This window comes from Canis lupus, chromosome X (genome assembly GCF_011100685.1).
Source record: "Canis lupus familiaris isolate Mischka breed German Shepherd chromosome X, alternate assembly UU_Cfam_GSD_1.0, whole genome shotgun sequence".
NCBI lineage: Eukaryota > Metazoa > Chordata > Mammalia > Carnivora > Canidae > Canis > Canis lupus.
This window is the reverse complement of record NC_049260.1, coordinates 36242814-36263748: the sequence shown is the minus strand read 5'-3', so window position 1 is coordinate 36263748 and position 20935 is coordinate 36242814. Positions and strand designations below refer to the sequence as shown.

At 38.3% G+C, this 20935-nt stretch overlaps 2 protein-coding genes across 13 annotated transcripts in view; one reads left to right on the top strand and one right to left on the bottom strand.

Annotated features, from left to right (window-relative positions):
* Positions 1–20935, top strand: part of CASK (calcium/calmodulin dependent serine protein kinase) — a 350654-nt gene that overhangs the window by 169658 nt on the left and 160061 nt on the right. For all 12 annotated transcript variants that reach the window (XM_038587210.1, XM_038587220.1, XM_038587216.1 and 9 more), the window contains exon 5: positions 2494–2566. In XM_038587210.1, coding sequence (XP_038443138.1) covers positions 2494–2566 — 73 coding nt within the window. The remainder of the gene's footprint in view (positions 1–2493; positions 2567–20935) is intronic.
* GPR82 (G protein-coupled receptor 82) lies at positions 10503–16225 on the bottom strand. The gene is made up of 4 exons (XM_038587223.1): positions 16126–16225; positions 14894–15026; positions 12820–12882; positions 10503–12687 (listed from the first exon to the last, which is right to left on the bottom strand). The coding sequence occupies exon 4, from the start codon at positions 12651–12653 to the stop codon at positions 11643–11645; it is 1011 nt and encodes a 336-aa protein (XP_038443151.1). The 5' UTR covers positions 12654–12687; positions 12820–12882; positions 14894–15026; positions 16126–16225; the 3' UTR covers positions 10503–11642.

Genomic DNA, 20935 nt, shown 5'->3' with positions numbered 1-20935 from the left:
TACCATAGGTAATCCTTAGCCAGGCACATTCTTTTAAGAGCACTTCAGGGATAAGGTCTCTTCTGCTTAGCAGGAGCATTAGTTAATCTCTTTACCTAGAGTCTCCTCCCCTCTTTTCCTCCACCACCATGGAAATGGAGCCTTCCATCAGAAGTCAGTGGTTTGCAGGCCAGTTCTTTCCTTCCCCTAAGTTGTCCTCATTCCCGATCCTTACAGGCAAACTTATGTATTGCGAAGTTTCTCTGAAAGTATAGGCTACTGTGATGAGTCATGAAAATGAAGCTTTCTAATTAAAATTTAGTCAGCAATTCTAGGCTGTGTGGGTAGATTTTGCTTCTCTTTTTATTCTGCTTGCACACTGTTCACGTGCACAGCCTGCCAGAGTCATGACTGGGAGAGTGGAGAAAGATCACTTTAAATCTGTAATATCTGGGAAGAAAAAAGTGTATCCTCCCCCAACACACTCCAGAGATTCTGATATGTATGTATATTTGGGTCAAATAATTGAGTACTCTGATAATTAGGTTAAAATGCTCATTCACTGAGGGTTTTTTTTTTCTTAATGAGGCTTTGAGATAGGAATTTTCCTCGGGCTAAAGATATATAAGTGGCTGTCTTAGTACTATGTATCCAAAGTAGTCTATACTGTAGGTGTAAGCTATGTCCATATTACCTAATTTAAACTTACCCACTGGGATTCCTGGGTGGCTCAGTGTTTGAGCATTTGTCTTAGGCTCAGGGTGTAATCCCAGCCCTGGGATTGAATCCCATAAAAATCTTTAAAAAAAAAAAAATTTACCCACTATTCTAATGTTCACATCTAGATGCACAAATAGGCTGTTCCTAAACCTTTGACTAAACAATAATAATAGTATTGTAATAATGACTTACCTTTTGTAGCGTGGTTTAGAGTTTACAAAGCACTTTTACATTTGTCTCTACCATTTCAGGGATCATGTAGCCTTCAAAGCCTGATTTGAGCCAGAAAAGGACCAAGTTAAGTATCCCTAACTTAAACAGAAAATTATAGGCTGCACAGGCTCAGGCAAAGAGCATATGACCACAACCCCTTTTGTGTGCATTTGCAAAGTAAGAAAAATTGACGTGACAACTAAGAACCGCATGAGCCAAGTTTTGTGCTTTACAGCCCAATTGTGAAGAGACAGTGATAAGTATAGGAATACAGTCTAGGGTTATTGGGGGTTTTTTTTTCCAACTTTTCATTTTAAAAATGGAACCTTCTGATCAATTGTAGCACATGAAATAATGCATATGCCAGTGAGAGGGATGTTCATGTGAATTTGATAGTTGCATACCCAAAAGGAAACTTGGCAGAATGCCTTTTAGTTGTATAGCAAGAGAGGGGGAAAAATTTTTTTTGAGTCACAAAGATACACACAATGGCATTCCACAAAGATACACACAGTGGCATTCACAAGTACTGGTAAATTATTTAGTTTTAATTTCTTTAAAGTGTGAGGAATATAAGATCTGGAAAGATAAAAGCAATAAATATGATATAATAAGTAATGTGTGTATTGCATTTCCATGTCATGGCTGATTGGGAAGGAAAAGGGGGAAATAAAAAAGGAGGGGGGGATAATAGGAAAAAAGAGAAAGACACGAAGGGAGTAAGTAAAATACAGAGGAAGAAAGGATAAGAAGACACTTGACAGAAAGAAATAGGATTAAATGAAGAACTTTAGAATTAATGGAGGGAAGTCAAAGTGACCTCTGAGGTAATATTGAATACAGCTTTTACTCTGGTCATACACTGTTGCTAGTTGACCCTGTTAGCACTTTTTAATGACTTTAAAATGCTGACTCCTCCTGTTTTCACCTGCACCTGGGGGTGGAGGGAAAGCCTCTGCAGACCCCTGCTGGCCTCCTGATGAGTCCAACTTCCTAAGATTTAGGCCCAGAACAACTCTGCTTTGTTAAAAGATGCCCCAACTAAAATTTGATTATGTTGCAAAAAGAAATTTTACGCATAAAGCGGTTCTTTCCTCTTATTTGTCCTTAGAGCTAAATGGAAATAAGGCAGAGAGCCAGCCTCTGCCAGCAGATAAAAGGCTCTCACCCCTTAATTCAGAATCCATGGTGTACCTCTGAGCACTGTTCACTTAATAGCAATCCATTGTAACTAAGTAGAATTAACCGAGTGTCTGAGACTTGCTTCTCCACCTCACCCATATTTTCAGCTTGAATTTTTCCTTTGCATAGCTATTTTACTTATAAACTGTGTGAAATTCTTTTGACTTGGTTATCTTAGAAAATACAGAACACATTATTTCTTCATGAAGCTTATAAACTCATGAGTCTGCCAGCTTTTTCATTATGAAACCTCACATTCCACCAGTCGTGTCTACTCAAATGAAAAGTGTCCATGGGCAGTGCACATGAAGGTGGGAGTTACAAACTAGGGATGCTATATATTGTTTTAAAAATAAAAAAATGTTATTACAGTTTTAGATTTCTTTTGTTTTTCTACAGTCATTACATGAGACAGATACTAGAAGCTCTACGCTACTGTCATGATAATAACATAATTCACAGGGATGTGAAGGTAAGTTATTTTTGTCACTAACTTTAATGTTTATGAAGAGAAACTGATAAGTGATAATGATCAGAAGTATTTCATTACTCATGGAGAGCATCTTAAGGTTAATTTTACTTCCAAATAAATATTTATTTAATTGCTTTATATTTGAAGAGTCATATACATTCTTAACAGGAACAATTTTATCATTTCAATTTCCTTATTCTTATTAAAATGTACATGTATTCTGAAATTCTGTTATTCTTCTTTTGCCATTATGCGTGTAAGAGAAATGAAAAAAACCAACAAATAGGAAGAACCAGATAATATCCTATCCTAAGTTAATGGGGGGGGGGGGTTGGTTGATAATTGGTTTACTTGGTTCATATAAGAAAAATTCATCATATGCTTTTATCTTCGTAGTGTTGCAGTACAAAAGAGTCACCAATTTTTTTGCTCCCAGTATCAAGTTCATGAGAACTGTCAATCCCTGGTTTGCAATGGTGTCAGGCAGAATGTGGAGACTCACCAGAAAGAAAACCAATGGGCCTTCCACCTGACACCCAGCCCCTTCCAAGGCCTTGAATTGCTAAGAGCCCCCTGATGTCTCTCCAGCCCTACTACCCACTTTCTCTTTCTGGCATTTTGTTACTGGTCTCTCTCTAACACACAGCATCCACAGACATGGGGCTCTCCTTCCTTCAAAACATATTATCGAATGCCTGGCTTCTTCAATTTCTTTTAATGGTTAAAGAAATTACTAAGTACAGTTTAAATTTTCTAGAACGTTTGGGAAATTTTAACTAAAATTCTTGTGGTTAGGAGCACCTGCATTGCTCAGTGGTTGAGCATCTGCCTTTGGCTCAGGTCATGATCCCAGGGCCCTGGGATCGAGTCCTGCATCAGGCCCCCCACAGGGAGTCTGCTTCTCCCTCTGTCTCTCTTTCTCTCTCTCTCTCATTCTGGGTCTGTCATGAATAAAAAATAAAACTTAAAAAATAAAATAAAATTCTTGTGGTTAAAACTGAAGTAAAAGCATGAGCAATTCCAAAAACAGTCTAGTGGAATGTTTACCATAGCAAATGAAAAAAATCATGGGAGAAATGTAGAAAATGCACATGAGTTATAAAATATCTTACTGTTTTCAAATGTGGTGATAGGAAAACAAGATGGTTAATATCAATACTCAATACTGAACAGCCCACTGGATACATAGCACTTTTGTAGAAAAGTGTTTTTCAGTTATGCAAACAAAGAGCAAGAAGTGTAAAAAAAATAAAAGGAGGGAAATTGGTTTTTTTAATTTATTTTTTATTGGTGTTCAATTTGCCAACATGTAGAATAACACCCAGTGCTCATGCCATCAAGTGCCCCCCTCAGTGCCCGTCACCCAGTCACCCCCACCCCCGCCCACCTCCCTTTCTACCACCCCTTGTTCGTTTCCCAGAGTTAGGAGTCTCTCATGTTCTGTCTCCCTTTCTGATATTTCCCACTCATTTTTTTAGGAGGGAAATTGTTATTGATAGTAGCAGGCTGTGTTACTCTTCTGCATTTAATTAATATATTAAAATGCATATATAAAGAGTAAAAGCTCTCTCCTTGTATATATTATAAATTATATGATAAAAATTACACTTTGAAAACTTAAAATGTATAGATTCCTAGTTCATATAATTAGCACTGCGTTAAAAACACTTTGCTCAAGGGGCAATTTTATTTTGAGTTCTCTTCTTGAAAAGTAATGATATAAACATCATATAATAAATAATGATTGACAATATACTGTACTGTAATACTTTTGATAATACAGTCAGCTTTTGATTAGTCATGGTATTTGATATGATAATCCAAAACCAAACAAAATCCCAAAGTAGTTATATTTAAATATCATGCTTCAGCTTCTCATTTACCCTCTGGTTGATTTATTCAACAAATATTCAAGTGCCTGCTTTCATGCAGAATGCCGTGCTTGGAGACCTAGAGGTATTATGATCTCAGTAGGGAGATGAGGCAGTGTATCTATTACCGATGGCTGCAGATCAGCACGCAACTAAACCTGGTGACTTCAGACAACAACTGCCATTTATTTGCTCACAGTTCTGCAGTTTGGGGCAGAGCTTGATGGGGGACTGCTCAATTCTATTTGACAGACTGTGGGCTCAGGTAGCATGGCCAGTCCCCACATAGGCTTCACTCTTGTGTCATGTCAGCTGAAGTGACCATAACAGCTGGGAGCTGGCTGGGCCCTCTTCGTAGTCTCTCATTCAAGGTACTCCTCCCTCCCTCCCTCCCTCCTGCCCTCTCTCTATATCTTCATGGGGCCCCCTCTTCAGCAGGATAATGTCTAACGGCCCCAAATAAGCAAAAACGGAAGTTGCCAGGCCTCTTGAAGCCTTGGCCTGAAGCTGACAACTGTGTCATGTTCTCTGCATTATGTTGGCCAATAGGTTACAAGACTAGCCTGGATTCAGGAGGAGGAAAAATAGATTGTACCTTCTGTTTGAAAGAGTGACGTATGTGCACAAGGATAGGAACTTGTCTATGGCCACCTTTACGGATAAGCAAAACCATTATTGTCCAAGGTAGAGGGTGGGGAAATAGCATTAAAAGAGCCAGAGAAGTTTCATGGAAGTCACATTTGCATCATGGGGTAGTTACATAAAGATAAGAGGGCATTTCACAGAAAGGCTCAAATTTAGTTTTGCATTAGATTTTATTTGTTTATTATTCCTAAGGCACATGCCAAATAATTTTGAGGAAACACCCAGGAATGTGCAGAGGAAGAGAAGATAGAAGTAATTCTCAAACCTCAAGTAAGAAGAAACCAACTTTCTGGTACCATCGTTCAGTTGGCAGGTGGACACAATACAGAGCACACATTAATGTTGATATCCTTTATATTATATATTATATATAAAATATTTCAGTACCTGAATCTATACATTTTGTATGAGTAAATGGAATACCCACATTTAGCTACTCAGCAATTTTGAATTTGAGTAAATTTTTCTTAAGACACTCATCCAAAACTATGCATCGAGTGCTTCCTGTGTATTGGACACTATCTAGGAACCAGAGCTAGATCAATGAACAAAACAGACAGAATCACTGCCCCCATGGAGCAAACTGACTTTTCTAGTTCAGGGACACCAACACTAACCAATGAGCATAAATAAGTCAACTATATGGTAGGTTAGGAGATGAAATGGACTGCTGGAGAAAAAAAGAGCAGCCAAAGGGATAGGGACTGCTTAGAGAAGGGGTTGCAGTTTTAAACAGAGTGGTCAGAGCAGACCATATTGAGAAGCTGACATCTGAACAAGGACTCACAGGAGGAGAGAAGGTGAGCTGACAGATATCCAGAGGAAGAGCATTCTGGGTACAAGGAACAGCCAGTGCAAAGGCACTAAAAGCAGGAGCATAACAGACCTATTTGCAGAATATCAAGGAGGCCAGTGTGGCTTGGGGTAAAATAAGCCATGAGAAGAGTGGGTAGGTAGATGAGGTTAGAGAGGAAAGGAGGAGAGAGGGAGGGGCTTTGACTTCTATTCTGAGTGAATTGAGGATTCCCTGGAGAATTTTGAGCAGCCTATGATCTGACTTTCCACGGTAACAGCAGTACATTGCTTTGTTGGTGATGCAGTGAACCAGGGGCTCACAGGTGGAAGCAGGCAAACAGGAGATGGTCCTGCCTGGCAGGGCTAGAGTGGTAATGATGGAAGGGGTAAAGACAAAGTTTCCAGATATATTCTGAAAGTTGTACCAACAGGATTTGCTAATACAACTTCAGTAACTCGGGTAACCCAAGGTAACTTTATTCAGGACCTTGTCACAAGAGGTTTCCAACATAGTGGTCATTCTAAAACTTTAATAATGGTACATCTCACACAGCTAATAATGTCAAACTTCAGTTTGACGTGTTGTTAATATGTTTGTTAATAAAACAGCCTATTAGCTTTTCTTCACATTCAGGTATCCTATGTTCAGAGACTGGCCTATGTGTAGATTTCATTTGTGTATAGGCTTTGGTTTCTATAGTTTGTTTTTGTCAAAGTGTTCTTCCCTTTCACTTAACTAAAGAAAATATGAGAGCACTGCAATGTTTAATTCCTTTTAAAAGAATTTAGATTACTTAATCATCTGTTTCAACTCACCAAGAATATTCTCTCCCTTTCCTTCTCTCTCATAATCCTTGGCACTGAACCCAAAGCATTAGGTTTTGGTCCTAATGCCAAAGGTCCTGGCATTTTATTGATTAGTAATACTTTTTTTCTTAACTTGATAGGCATTTATTTTTGAAATCATTATAATTCAATCTTAAAATGTTTGGTCATATCTAAGTTAGATTGGAGTATGTGGTACCTCATGACCTACAGTGAGAACTTGCTTTGGAGAAGCAAAAATTGTGTGAAAAGCAATTGTGTAATCCTTTGAAAGTCAGGGAAGCATATCATTATAGTACAGGTTTCTCCCAACTCCCAAACGTCCCACACCAGTGACATTTTGGGTCAGGTACTTTGTTGTGGGAGGCTGTTCTTTGTATTATTGCCTCTATGCACTACCATACCAATAGCATTTCTCCTTAGTTGTGATAATCAGAAATGTCTCCAGACGGTGCTGAATGTCCCCTAGGGCACAAAAATCACCCCTGGTTAAGACCCACTGTATAATACTACACTGTTCCTGCTTTACCTCCCCACAGGCATTAATTAAGGACATGTATGCTCTTTTTTTTTCTGTCCTCTTCCCTTTTATTCCTCTTTTTCTTGTGAGAGGATGTGAAAACTTTCATTATGTTTCATGTCTTTCTCTTTTCTTCCTCTCACCCCAAAATTAAAAGAACTCTAAAAAGAACTGGCACAGTTGCCAAGGTAAATGCAAAGCCTGGCTCCTTGCCTGCCATCATTGGCTCTGTTAAGCATTAAGAGTCAGTGGGTCTTTCTTGTCTCCCCTAACTCCTGGAGACAGCTTTACATGGCATCACCTGGACATGGAGAGGCAAAGCATTCTTAGAACTTTCTGTGGCTCTGACCTCCTGACATCCAATTTTAACAGCCGAAGTTGAAGTGACACCACTTCTCTAAATGCAAATGGACCTGCACACAGTCACTTTCTATTCCGAGTGGGACGTGTGCCCAGGAGGTTTGGGGGCTCAGTGTTTAGTTCTCAGAACTGTGCAAAACCCCATAGCCAGACAGTCGTAGACACTCAGCCAGAGGCCTCCACCCAAGCATTTCTGTATGCTCTTCCTTGAAATGATTTTCCTCCTAACTGGTGAATACGCCTGGCTGCTCTTTGGTCCCCTTCTGTTCTCAGTTCCCCTTTCACCTGCGGAGGGCCAGACTTTTACAAACAGGTGTTTGTCACATCACACCAGTTGCCATGGCAGTACAGATTCCGTACAGTATTTCTTCCCCTATTGCTCTTGGTTGCTGACACTTCTTCCACGTCTCTTACTCCCAACTTCCAAGAAGTCCCGCATGTTGTATAGAGAAATTGAAATTCTGATGAAGATGAAAATGGGTTTATTCTTTATTATAAGAGGGGCTCCAATTCATCTTCAGAATTACTTTCGTAAGGTTGTTGAACATAATGTATGTGTTCGGCTTGAATGTGGGGTTTTAACAATTAGACCTAGAGAAATCTCTTATGAATTATAAGATCTTAAATTTGTCTTGTGTTTCTAATTGTTGTGCTTCTATTTTCCCACTCCACCCTTCAAAAAAAATTAACTACTTGATTTAGAAAGAAAAGAATGAGGGTTGCCTGGCTGGCTCAGTTGGTGGAGCGTGCAACTCTTTTGATCTTGGGGTCATGAGTTCAGACCCCATGTTGGGGGTAGAGATTACTTTAAAAAAAAAAGATTAAAAAAAAGAATGGCTGTTTCTTTTGCTTATCAGATGTGAATTCTTTCACTGCTCCTCTCCTTCTGAGCTAGGACAGCAAGCATGAATGATATGGCCAAAGCATTTTTTTTTTCCTGTTAGGAATAAAACCTTTCTAGCTGTCATAACTCTTCCCACTGATATCGATTCAATTTCAATTTGGGGGCAGTCAGAGGAAGGTCTCTAGCATTAGACTGCAGGATTGATATGCTTAGCAAATTACCAGTCCAGTGTCCTTCTGTGCTGCCTTTGCGGTCTGCCAAGCTATATTTCCATTCAGCTTGTCTTCCCACATTTGTTCCTAACAGCCCCCACCCTGCAGACTGCAAGGCCAGGGGCAGGCTGGGAGAGCCCTTACCAAATAAAGGAGTTTGACATCTTCCTCTTCCACCTAGGAAGTAGAAGCTGTTCCAGGTTGAGTAGTCTATCCGGAAGTTGGCTTATCTGGTCTTAATGATTGTCTTCCCAATTAGTAGCTTGAAAGCCACCTTAATGAGAGTGTATATGGAAAGGATTAAAGGGAAAACATTTGTCTGCCTGCTTTCTGTAGTTAAGATATAATCTCGTTAGCAAATAAGCCAAAGCTTGGGGCTTCTGAAATTGTTTTTAATTCTAACTCACCCATTAAAAACATTGTTTTTCTCAAATTAGTGGTTGCCAGAGCGCAAGGGAGCAAGGGAATGGGCAAAATAGGTGAAGGGGGTTAAGAGATACAAACTTCCAGTTATAAGATAAACGAGTCATGGAGATAAAAAGTACAGGATAGGGAATATAGCCAGTAATATTGTAGTAACATTGTATGGTCACAGATGGTGACTACACCTACCGTGATGAGCATTGAGTAATGTATAGAATTGTTGAATCACTATGCTGTGCACCTGAAACTAATATAACATATAACATGACATGTCAACTATAATAATAAAAAAATTTTGAGCACAGTTTTTCTGAAATCCACACTTTAGAGTAATTTAGAAAGTAGTATTTCATAAAAAATACTCACCATAACATTAAACAGCCAGTTTGTCAACAACACACAAAAAAAATTCAACATATTTCACAATTAACCTGTTCAGGAAAGTATCTATGATGTGAAGATAAACATGGTGATAATAAGCTCAGTACAGAGAATTAAAATGGGAGTTTTCTATCAGAATGGCTAACTTAAAGAGAAATTGCATACCTCTTTTCCTGCCTTTTTTAAATGTAGGAAACTCTACTTTGATAATATTTTTTATCTTTTAATTAAAGCCATGGCAAAATAAAGTGATATTTTTAATAATGATTTTAAACTCCTAACTGCGGTGAGATTAATACTGGATCGCTTATGTAAAATGAAAACAATGATTGGACACCTCTGTTTACAACCTGTACTTAGGGAACTAGAGTTCCCAGGTCTGCTTTTGCATCTGCAAATTAATCTGCTAGAAATCAGATTGCTGCTATAAAAGAATAGATATACACTGTAAACATTTGCAGCCAGCATGCATTTTCTTCAGACTTTTTTTCTGAACATTTTCTTCTCTCAGTTAACTATGGAACTTAAAAAGAGGGGCAGAGGGAATATTTACTGTTTGTTTTCTATTCTTTTTTAATGAAATTTATGCAGATGTGCTGGAAAAACCTCTAGTGACATTGAACAAATGGCTCTTGGGGAATCTGTACAGTGTATTGTTTCTACATTTTTAATTCAGGAACAAAACATGGTATGAGACTAAAGGCTTGGAAGTGCTATGTGAACTTACTTTAAACTTCTTTCTGAGCACCAAAGAAATTACCACGAGGAGAATAAATGAGTCTTTAAGCAGTCTCTAATGAAGTAACAGGTTACCCTTAACGTTTATTCAACTTCAGTTTCATTTAACTCTGTTTGTTTGCTGCTTATCTGAGTAGAGAACGCAAGTACCGTGGGTGTAGAAATTGAAAGCAGACTACAGCTCAAAAGGCACTTATGATCTTTTTGGGAAAAAACACATTAAAAAATTTTTTTAATTAGATTGTACATAGCACAGAGTGTAGCCCCCATCATTTATCTTCCTGACAAGATTATGTGAAACAAAGAAATGACTGAGAAATGCTTATGGTTTAAGTATTTATTTAGATATTGGAGAAAAATGAGGTGACTTATCTATGCACTTCAGTTTTTTCATCAGCAGATTGGCATCCTTTATGGTCATGATGATTGAAATACATGCAAAGTATATAAGCAGAGTGCCTGGCACATAGCACATGCTTAGTGAATGACAGCTACTCAGAATAGTAACATCATCTGATTTAATAATAGTACCTATGAATTACACAGTATTTTTTCATTCTATAAATGACGACATTAACACTTTAAGAAGGTAAGTAATTTAGGATTGTCTGGCTGAATAAGAGATTCAGCTAGGATTGAACCCAGGGAATCTAACTCCAGAGACCAGTCTTTCAACAACAATACTATTATGCTGCCCTTATTATTCCTTCATCTATTTTCAGAAAAAGTAATTGAACATATCTATATGCCAGGTACCATTTGTCGTTAATCACGTTACTTATATTGAATACAGAGGGAAATTTACAAGATGTGATGAAGATAGGCATATGATGACATTCGCTCTTTATTTTGACCAAGCCTAACCTGAATATTTAAGTATATTTATAAAAACACTGGTTTAATAAATACTGGAATGAATGAATATTGCTTCTCACAATAACATGAACAGATGATACAAGATAATACGTTTATAAAACCTTGGATTTTTACATTCTGTTAGTCACACATCTAGATAAGACTTAAGCGAGATAATTTCTGATTCACTTTTTTCTTTTACTCATTTTTAAAGTTACCAATAAAACACTAGGCATAGATAGGCCCTTATATTGCAACTACTAGAAAGCAGAAAAGTCCTAAGCCATTTGCTGCTTTATCCTACAGTCATGACATGTTGTGTTCTAAATAAAAGCATACACAGTTGAGTTTAAAGAGAAAATAGTCTGTTGCTTTCATATGCAGTGAGATCCTTTTATATGCTTGACTTTTGCCTCTGACAGTCTCTGCCAACCCAACTTGCAGTATTAGTAGAGCTGTGAAGTAAATTTTATGATTATTTATAAAACCAAAGAAATTTTCTTAGTGCCTGCTATCAAGCAAGCTGTGACCTGTTAATCACATAGTTCTGTATCCCTAATAGCCCTATAAACACTTTTCTATTTTGGTGGTGTCTTCTACTCAGAAGTCATCCATAGGGTTGTATATGTGGGGAATCAGATTTTGTAAAGAGATTATATAGTGTCTTTTTGAACGTTTTATCTAAAAACAGAAATATAATGGGATCTGTGCTACTTCTGGCTGATGCAAGACAGGTGAGGATGTTTTTTATTTCTATTAAATAATTCAGTTGCTGACAGTTCTCTCTTTGGTGTAGAACATAAAAAATGGGTTTAAAAATGCTATATGGAAGGAAGCAAACTACTAGTAGAACCTGGATGACCAGAAGATGCCTTTTCACAGAACTGTAAGTCAGATCTTTTTCCATAATGGATGTACAGGTCCTTATTTTTCTCAGATGGCTGACAAAAGAGTAGTATGATGTTAGCACGACTAAAAATGAAAATCCGATAAGTGTGGTTCCAATGAGGCCTGCGGTCTGTGAGATCACGGCACCTAGTTCTGTCTGCCGGTTATAGCACACATTCTCGTCTCCATCTGTAGCCTCTACAACTGAGTAGTATATGATAACTGGAATAATTATGCCTAGTACAACTCCCCATATATAAACACACAGTTTTCTAGCAAAATTGGGCTGGCGAAATTTTTTCAGTAAATGACCATAAAATACTTTCTCATAGCACGAAGTGGTCTCTTGTACTGAATCCTTTTTCATTAAGGTAGCATAGCGGCTTATGGCAATCCAACTCAAAATTAAGAGGCTGACAAACATACTTGCATGCATGGATAGAGTTCCCAAAAAATTGACCACCGTGCATTGTGCAGATCGATATTCCCATTGAAAACCTTTGAGGAAATAGATACCCATGAAAGGCATGGCACTGCACACAAGTAAGTTTGCAGTCACAAGATGTGCTAGGTAGATGTGCGTTGATGTTTTCTTGGCTATTTTTGTTAAAAATACCCACTGAGAGAGAGAATTTCCAAAGAGACCAACGATGCAAAGGAAGGTATAAATGATTGGTAAAGCCATGGAAGAGATTCTGGATGGTTGAATACACGTTGAGTTGTTACTCATTTATATCAGATTTTCTTGAATTTTGTCTCAGGAGCTAGAATAGAATTGCAGATGCTTAATATTAAAATTATAGATGGTATTTAAACTGAATAGTTTCTGAAAAGCATTGGATGAAATAAAATGTAAATGTATTGGATGGTAAGGGAGAATATAGATACTTTCTTACCTTTTCTATCAGGGTTGTCCAGTGGAAGTAAAAGCAAGAGTTGATTGTAGATAGAACTTTTCTCTAAAAAACAAAATTTGATACAAATAGTTAAATGCCTGAGATTTATCATTCTTTGATTGGTTTTTGCCTAGAAGGGTAATTAAAATATTTTAAGGCACATGCAAGCAATACATACTGACCAAAGGAAAGTGTTGCCCAAGTATTTTGTGATCACCTTAATAGAAAACTGATTTTTATTTTATTTTATTTTTTTGAAAACTGATTTTTAATTATCACCTTAATTGTACACAAACTGTACATAAATACTTTTCAAAATGGTGTCTTTTTGTGATAAAGTCAAAGCACCTCTCTATAATCTAATACTATTAGAATCATCTCATTTCATTTTTCAGAAGTAAACTTAACTCTACACAAATACTCAGATAAGATCCTGAATCGAACAAAAGGCAAGTATAGTAACCAAGGATAGACACCAAAATCCAAGGTCTTTACCAAAAGACATCAGTAATTTCTTATTTCATATATTTAATGCTAAACTACCATACTGCAATTTTTTTTAAGTTTACTTCAAAATTCCATCTCAAAACCGTAGTTACTGTGCTTGGTGGTTAGAGTGCCCTCATGTGTCTTTGTGTATAATTTAGTACCTGGGTTTTTCAGAGAATATGATTTTTTTTATTAGAGTTCCAGAGAATATTTTTTAAAAGATATTTTAGTCATAGCAGAAATGCAGGCATGGTTTTGCTTTTTTATGTCTTATTTTTATTTGTCGTAGTAATCTCTACATCCAACACAGAGCTCTCGAACTTAGGACCCCGAGATCAAGTGTCACATACTCTTCCAACTGAGTCAACCAAGCCACCCCTATGTCTTATTTTTAAATTAAATGTCCTTTTAATTTAAATCTTTCTTTTTAAAAAAACAAAAAATCTTTCTTGCATCAAATGGTACAGATGAAGTGTTTAAAGAGTCACATACAAACTCTTTTTCATTATTTTGTTCATTGCTTATTTCTTTCAGGTAGGAATAACAAGTTTTTGGATTCTGGTCAAGTAAGAATCATGAGCTCTATTCAGAATGTGCCACATTTCTTTGTGTTTATCACCATAGCTTTCTAGATAACCACATTCTCTTTTATAAAAATCTAGAGTGGGGATTCTCTAAATCTTTTTTTAGTCACGTTCTGTCTTTTGATAAACAAAAAAGTGTTTCCACACATCTGCCTTCTGAGATGCCATATACTGCCTTCTTGTATGCCCCCAGCCCCTCAGAGCTCTTTCACCACTCTACCCCTCTTCATAGTCACTGTTTTAAGTTTTGCATCTTAGATTACAGAAATAGGGGTTTTTCCAAATACACTGTTAGAACTTTTTAATAATTTTTTAAACCAAGCAATCCCCACACAAGGACTTGAAAACTAGAGGGCTGTACAGTGTCTCTACACTCAAATATGGAGATTGTTAATTGATGTCTACCACTGTCTATCATTTTATTTCTTTGCAGTTTTTATTTAGAAAACCATCCACATGCTTCAGAGCAAGTTTGTATCTGAATCCAGTGCAGCCTAGCAAATTGGAATCTGGTTGCAGTTAGTATACTATCAGTTGTAAATATATAAAGCCTAATCTGAAACTTGAGTGATTTAAAAACCAGTCAGATAGTGAAATAAGCCAGTTAATTTCCTAAGAAAAATTTATTTCTGAGTAAATTTTTATATAAGAAATGGAGCTTCCAAAAAAAAAGAAATGGAGCTTTCTTTTATGGTGATATTAAAGAAAAATAGCACCCCTGCCTTGTGTAAATAATGCACTATATATTAAAATCTGAAAAGGTAATAGTGCTTCTATATTTACAAATCATATTCTCCTCATTTCAAACTAGCCCACCTCACACAGCATCTGCTATCTCCTATTACTGTCGCCTCACTTTGCTATTTCACACTAGCAAATACTTCCAAACAGAAAGGAGGGGAAAAGACTCTGATGATCAGTTTTCAAAATTTAAATATTTTAGTCCTGTTAGAGTTTTTATAGAATTAACTTTTAAGCTAAAAGTAAGTGATCACTCTTACCTGCTCAAGTAGTTTACACCAATCAAGGCTCTGTTGCTCAGGGCAGGACTGATAAATTTCAGACTTCAGATTCTCTGGTCACCCAGTATCCTTCGATTCTAGTCAGTGTGACTAGATTCTTGCATGACACCAACTATGGGGGGTGGGAATTAAACAGACTATTGAAGAAATTGAATACTTATGGTAAATGTAGCAACTACCTCTCAGAAAACCTCATTTCTCTATTTCTGTGGTGGGCGGAAGTTGGTGGACAATATATATATTGTACTTCCTTATGATTATTACATGAACCAGCTCTACCTCAAGTAGCTTAATATCAGCATGCTGGGCTGAAGTTAAGTTTGAAGGTGTAGTCCCCATAGCTAGTCTTATACATCACAGTGGTAGAGGGAACCACTTCAGAGTCCCGCCAAGAAAATACTGATATAAACCGGTCTGTAAAATCACTTGTGGATGGTGTATTTGCAATTTGTCTTTATCAAGAATAAAGGGAAACAAAGCCCAAAGTTTTCTTACCAGTAGCAGCTTAGTAGAGTCAAATATCCTAGAGCTGGAATAGAACCTCATGATCATCTATGGGTACAAGCCCTTCGTTTTAAGAATGAAGAAGTAAGACCCAGAGCAGCACAGAGACTGCACCCAAGGCTTTGGGTCCCAACTTGGTTACCAAGTGAATGAACCCATTCTACTTGCAACTGCCCTGTGAGCCACTCATTCAGGTTCAGAGTAGTGTACATTGTTTGGAGCATTTCATAGTGGATTTGGGGAATCCCAGAAAATGCTGGAATCTGAAGGCCAAATGTTCCTCAAATTTATGTTATGATATAAACAATCCAGTTTTAGAGATAGGATTGTTTAATGAGTCTATGACCTAGTAACAAAATGAAAGCTCAGTGTACAGCTGAGATGCCAGACTTGCGTCACATATTACCCTTCCTTGTGTAGTGAAACCACCAACTACCAGGAGGGAGTCTGAGAATGGGAACAGAAATCTAATTTTATCAAACATGAGCATTTCAGTTATCAGTAAATCTTCACTTAAACTCAATCGAAGTACCTTGCCATTTCTCATAACCCCCAATGCGTATCTTATTTCATGTTGATTGCACATATCCTCCCTGATGTTTGCTAATTGCTCTAAAACAAAAGTGAGAACTACCTGAGTGGATTTTGTTCTGCTGCTGTTCATCTTTGTAATGCTTGCCATCATTTCATTGAGAACAGTGACTCACCCAGGGTTATACAACCATTGACTGCAGAGTAATTTGACCATTCTGGAATTTCTGTCTCTTTTTACTTCAACAATTTTTCATGTCCCAGGAAGGAATTACTTAGAACAACAACAACAACCAAAAAAAAAAAAAAAACAGATTGAATTAATTTAGAGAGAACGGAAATGAGATGCTGTTTATAAGTGATTCAGAGATAATTTTAGCATTATCACTTTGAGGCTTAAGCACCTTTAGTCCAAAAAAAAGGAGAGAGAATGACTTTGTTCTCCACTACCTTTCCTCCATTGTCCCCAGACTCAGGAAGTAATACCATCACTTCTTTATTCAAGCCCAAAACCTAAGAATTATCCTTGATTCCTCGCTTTACTTCATATCTCACATCCAGTCAATTCCTACAGCTTCTCCCGCTACCACCACCACCAGTAGTAGCCACATTTAACCAAAGCTTATGTGCCAGGCATCCTGCTAGGTGTTTTGCGTGTCGTCTTTAATCATCACAATACCCTGTGAAATAAGAAGTACGAAATATATTCAGTTTAAAGGTGAGGAAAACAACTGCAGATAGATCATCTAAGTTGCCTAAGATCATGCAGCCATCTGTCCTCACAACATGGTTAGTGGCTTACGCGCGCACACACACACACACACACACACAGCAAATGATTCAAGAAAACAAGACCATGGGATGCCTTGGTGGCTCAGGGATTGAGCGGCTGCCTTTGGCTCAGGACATGATCCCGGATTCCCGGGATCAAGTCCTGCATCGGGCTCCTTGCATGGAGCCTGCTTCTCCTCCCTCTGCCTATGTCTCTGCCTCTCTTTCTGTGTCTCTCATGAATAAATAAATAAATAAAATCTTAAAAAAAAAACAAGACCATAGCTGCAATATCTTTTTTTTAATCTAGCCTCTGAAGTCAACATTGTCACTTCTGCAGTATTATCTTAGTCACACAGAGGCAGCAGTGATTCCTTATGAAGAGGGTAAATAAATAGCAGGGGTGATGAGCATTGGGACTCATCTTGGAAACTGGCTACCATAGGATGTCAGTCAACCATGGGACCAAGGAAGAGTGAAAAGTACTTCTTAAAGTGATTGTCAGGCAATTATTGAGTCATTTATTTTGTCAGGCAATTTATTGAGTCAGGCAATAAATATTGTCATTTATTGAGCAAGAGTGCCTGGATGGGTGTACATTTTGTCATATCTTCCTCTCTCTTGATTTTCAGTGCTCTATATTAAACAGTACAGTTCACTTAAAGAATATTTATTAGAGTTCCTACTATGTTTCTTGTAGTGCGTGGAAGTCACATAAGTGAAGTATATCAGCCACAAGCTAATGCAGGGTCTCTAGAAATTCAAGAGCAATTCCACAAGCAAGCCAAGAATTCATAATAATGTAATGTGTGATATGTCGCAGACTTCAGATGCTCTACAAAATAAAGGAGAAAATATTGAATCATAATGGTTCTGGAAGGCCAACATAACTAGAAGGAAAGAGAACACATGCTAAGCTATAATTCTGTCCTCAGTAGGGACTGAGCAGAACATTTTACATATAAGAACCCTAACAGTGGGTGGTAGAAGTCCCATTTTACACGTAAGGAAATTGAGTTTCATAGAGGTTAAATAGCATGCCCAAGGTGACACAACTAGTAAATTAACTTGAAAGCACATGTATTTTTTTTTCAATCTCATACTCTGCCTTTGAAAGCAGAAATTATTGGTCTTTCTTAGGGATCAGTTAATTGTACCTGGTGGTACTTACAGCAGGAAAACTGGGGTCAAATTTTAAATACTTTTAACTTTGTTCAAACAGGATTTCCTGTCTTGGGCTCTAAGGTAGCAGAATTGACTATGGAAAGAATCAAATCTGATCTTCTAATCTTTGAAAACTTTGGACTTCAGGCTAAGTTGTATCCCATCAATAGCAGTATAAATTATTCTTGATTGAGGCAATTTTTTAATTTCTTAACTGAAATATAAGGAATTTTCTTAATTTATATTTTTCTCTTTTTTTAAGATTTTATTTATTCATGAGAGACACAGAGAGACAGACAGAGACACAGGCAGAGGGAGAAGCAGGCTCCATGCAGGGAGCCTGATGTGGAACTCGATCCCGGGACTCCAGGATCAGGCCCTGAGCCGAAAGCAGATGCTCAACCACTGAGCCACCCAGGCGTCCCTAATTTATATTTTTCTAATAAATACGACAATTGGTAGAAAAGTATAAATGTCAGAACATACAGAATTCACCAAAATATAACTTGTCAGGTGGAAATTTCAAGGATTACAAGTCCTCTGTAAAAGTGGCCCCTTGGGCTTTTCTCACTCAGGACATCAGTAGTTCTCTTTGGTTTCTCATTCATCTTTCCCATCCAGGCCCTCTTCAGAGTCCTGCTTCTGTTAGTCAAGTGCAAATGCTCTTGTCCAACACTTCTAATTACTGCCTGCATCATCTGCCAAATACAGATCTCCTCGGTGTTCTGCTCTGAGCCTTATGATTTACTTGTCAAGGTGTTAGAGTAATTCCTGAGAATATAAGCCCTGCCTCATGCTAAGTTTCCTGCTCTCAAAATATTTGTGTGTCAAATGAATGTTTCACTTTGTCCCCAGAATTCATGTGGAGTCATTCAGTAAGAATGGTTCAGAAGGCAGGCATGTGGTAATTTATTTTGACAGTCTTTGATGAGCTGTATACAGGAAGAGTGTGTGAGACTTTTCCTGACTCCTGTGGATTATAGGGGTCAGGATTAGGGTCCCTTATCAATTTCCGTCAGAGCCAGAACCCAGAGGACACAAGACACCTCACTCATACCTGAAACTTAATGCTTCAACTAGACAGTTATTATAGGCTGGTGTTAGGCTGGTGTCTAGTCTGAACTGGCTGCAGTTAGCCTTTTTGAGTACTCTTTTTGACCAGTCAGGAGTTCAGGGCATCGGGAGGCCGGTGTGCAGAAAGAGAACATTAGTCTGTGTTAGAACATCACATTCAGAAGATAAGTGATTCTCCAAAAGGGGGGCAGTGGAAGCCTTTTATCCAGTTCAGTGCATACCCGAGGCAGTGGTTACCTTTAGGAAGAGTGAAACACAGACCTCTTACTCAAAGCTGTGGTTTGTTCAAGCCTCTCTGAGCCCCCTGCTCCCTTCAGGAAGTGGTGTCTGGCCACAGCCCCATCTCCATTGCACTGCTCACAGGTCCTTGCTGCTCCTCCAAGCAGCTGTACTCATGGCCGTCGCACCCTTAATCAGGGTTTCCAGAACTTCTGTTTTGAAGAGCTGATTTCTCAGCAAATCGTGGAGGTATCTCCCTCAAGAGCTATTTTTAAAACAGCAGAAATTACAGTCCAGGGTTTGAAAGCTTAGCAATCGGGCAGAAAAGTGATTTAGCTTTGTAAGAAAGGTCCAATGACAAAATGTAAAGGGACCCAGTCATCAAAGTCTCTTTATACTTCACCTCTAGCTTTTGTCTTTTCATACAGGTTTGCATGCATGGGATAGACATGGTCTTCTAGAATTGCACTCCACAGAAACACTAGCAGTCTTGGTGGTGGGTTGTAAGACTGGAATGACCTCAGGTGGCAGAGGGAAGTAGCTGGGAACTTAGGTTCAGGGAAGGGAAAAAACTTCAGCGTTGGATTACATGAGGTAAATATGTTTTTGAGGGCAAATTTTGAATTTCAACATTTTTGAGTCACTTAAGTTTAATAATACATCTCCTGCTTCAGAACCTACTGTTCTTTTTTTTTTTTTTTTAATTTTTGGACCCCGCCCCGCATGGCCGGTTCTTTTTTTTTTTTAAGTTTCTTTGAAAAGCTAAAAGTAGGGGTGCCTGGGTGGCTCAGTGGTTGAGCTCCTGCCTTCAGCTCAGGTCATGATCCTGGGGTCCTAGGATCCAGTCCCAAGTCAGGCTCTGCACTTAGCCCAGGGTCTACTTAAGATTCTCCCTTGCCCTCTCCCCCCTCTTGCTCGTGCTCCCTCTCTCTTTTTCTCTCAAATAAATAAAGGGGCACCTGGGTAGCTCAGTGGTTGAGCATCTGCCTTTGACTCAGGTCATGATCCTGGGGTCCCAAGATTGAGTCCCGCATCAGGTCCCCCAGAGGGAGCCTGCTTCTCCCTCTGCCTATGCCTCTGCCTCTTTCTCTTTGTCTCTCATGAATAAATAAATAAAATAATTTTTTTTAAAAAGCCAAAAGTTGATAGAAAATTTTCTGAAAATGAAACATTTGATGATAGAATTCTAAAGATAATTTAGGTGATCCTGTTGCCCCAGGTACAAAAGACATCCCTATACCGCTGCCCTGGGAAACAGCACCTCGGATTGCAGTGAGAGTTTGGGAACTGAGAAGGTGTCCTACATCAGTTCCCCGGAACTCTCACCACTGTCCCTTTCTTCCCAAGACCAAGCTTTCCTGGCCAGTTTATTACCAGTCATTTCTGGATTTCTAGATACAAGTGTCTTGAGGTTAAGTCCCCTGCTCCGTGTCTTCTCCTGTCCTTATTTAAGGGGCAAAAAGAGAGATGTGAAGGGAAGGCAAGGGGCAATTGGGTACCTGAGGCCTTGCCTCCTGTCCTGAGTATCTGGGTTCATTTTCTCTTACTAAGAGCCCCAAGTATTGAAGTACCAAGCTTTCCTGAGAACCAGTTTTAGGAAATTTATAATAATAAATGGCAACCACTGAAGTGCTTTATATATATATATATTTGATCCATGTTTTAAATATCTCTGAGATGCAGGTACTCTTCTAACTTCTATTTTCTAGCTGAGGAGATGGAGGCCCACAAAAGAGAAATAACTTGCCAACAGTAATA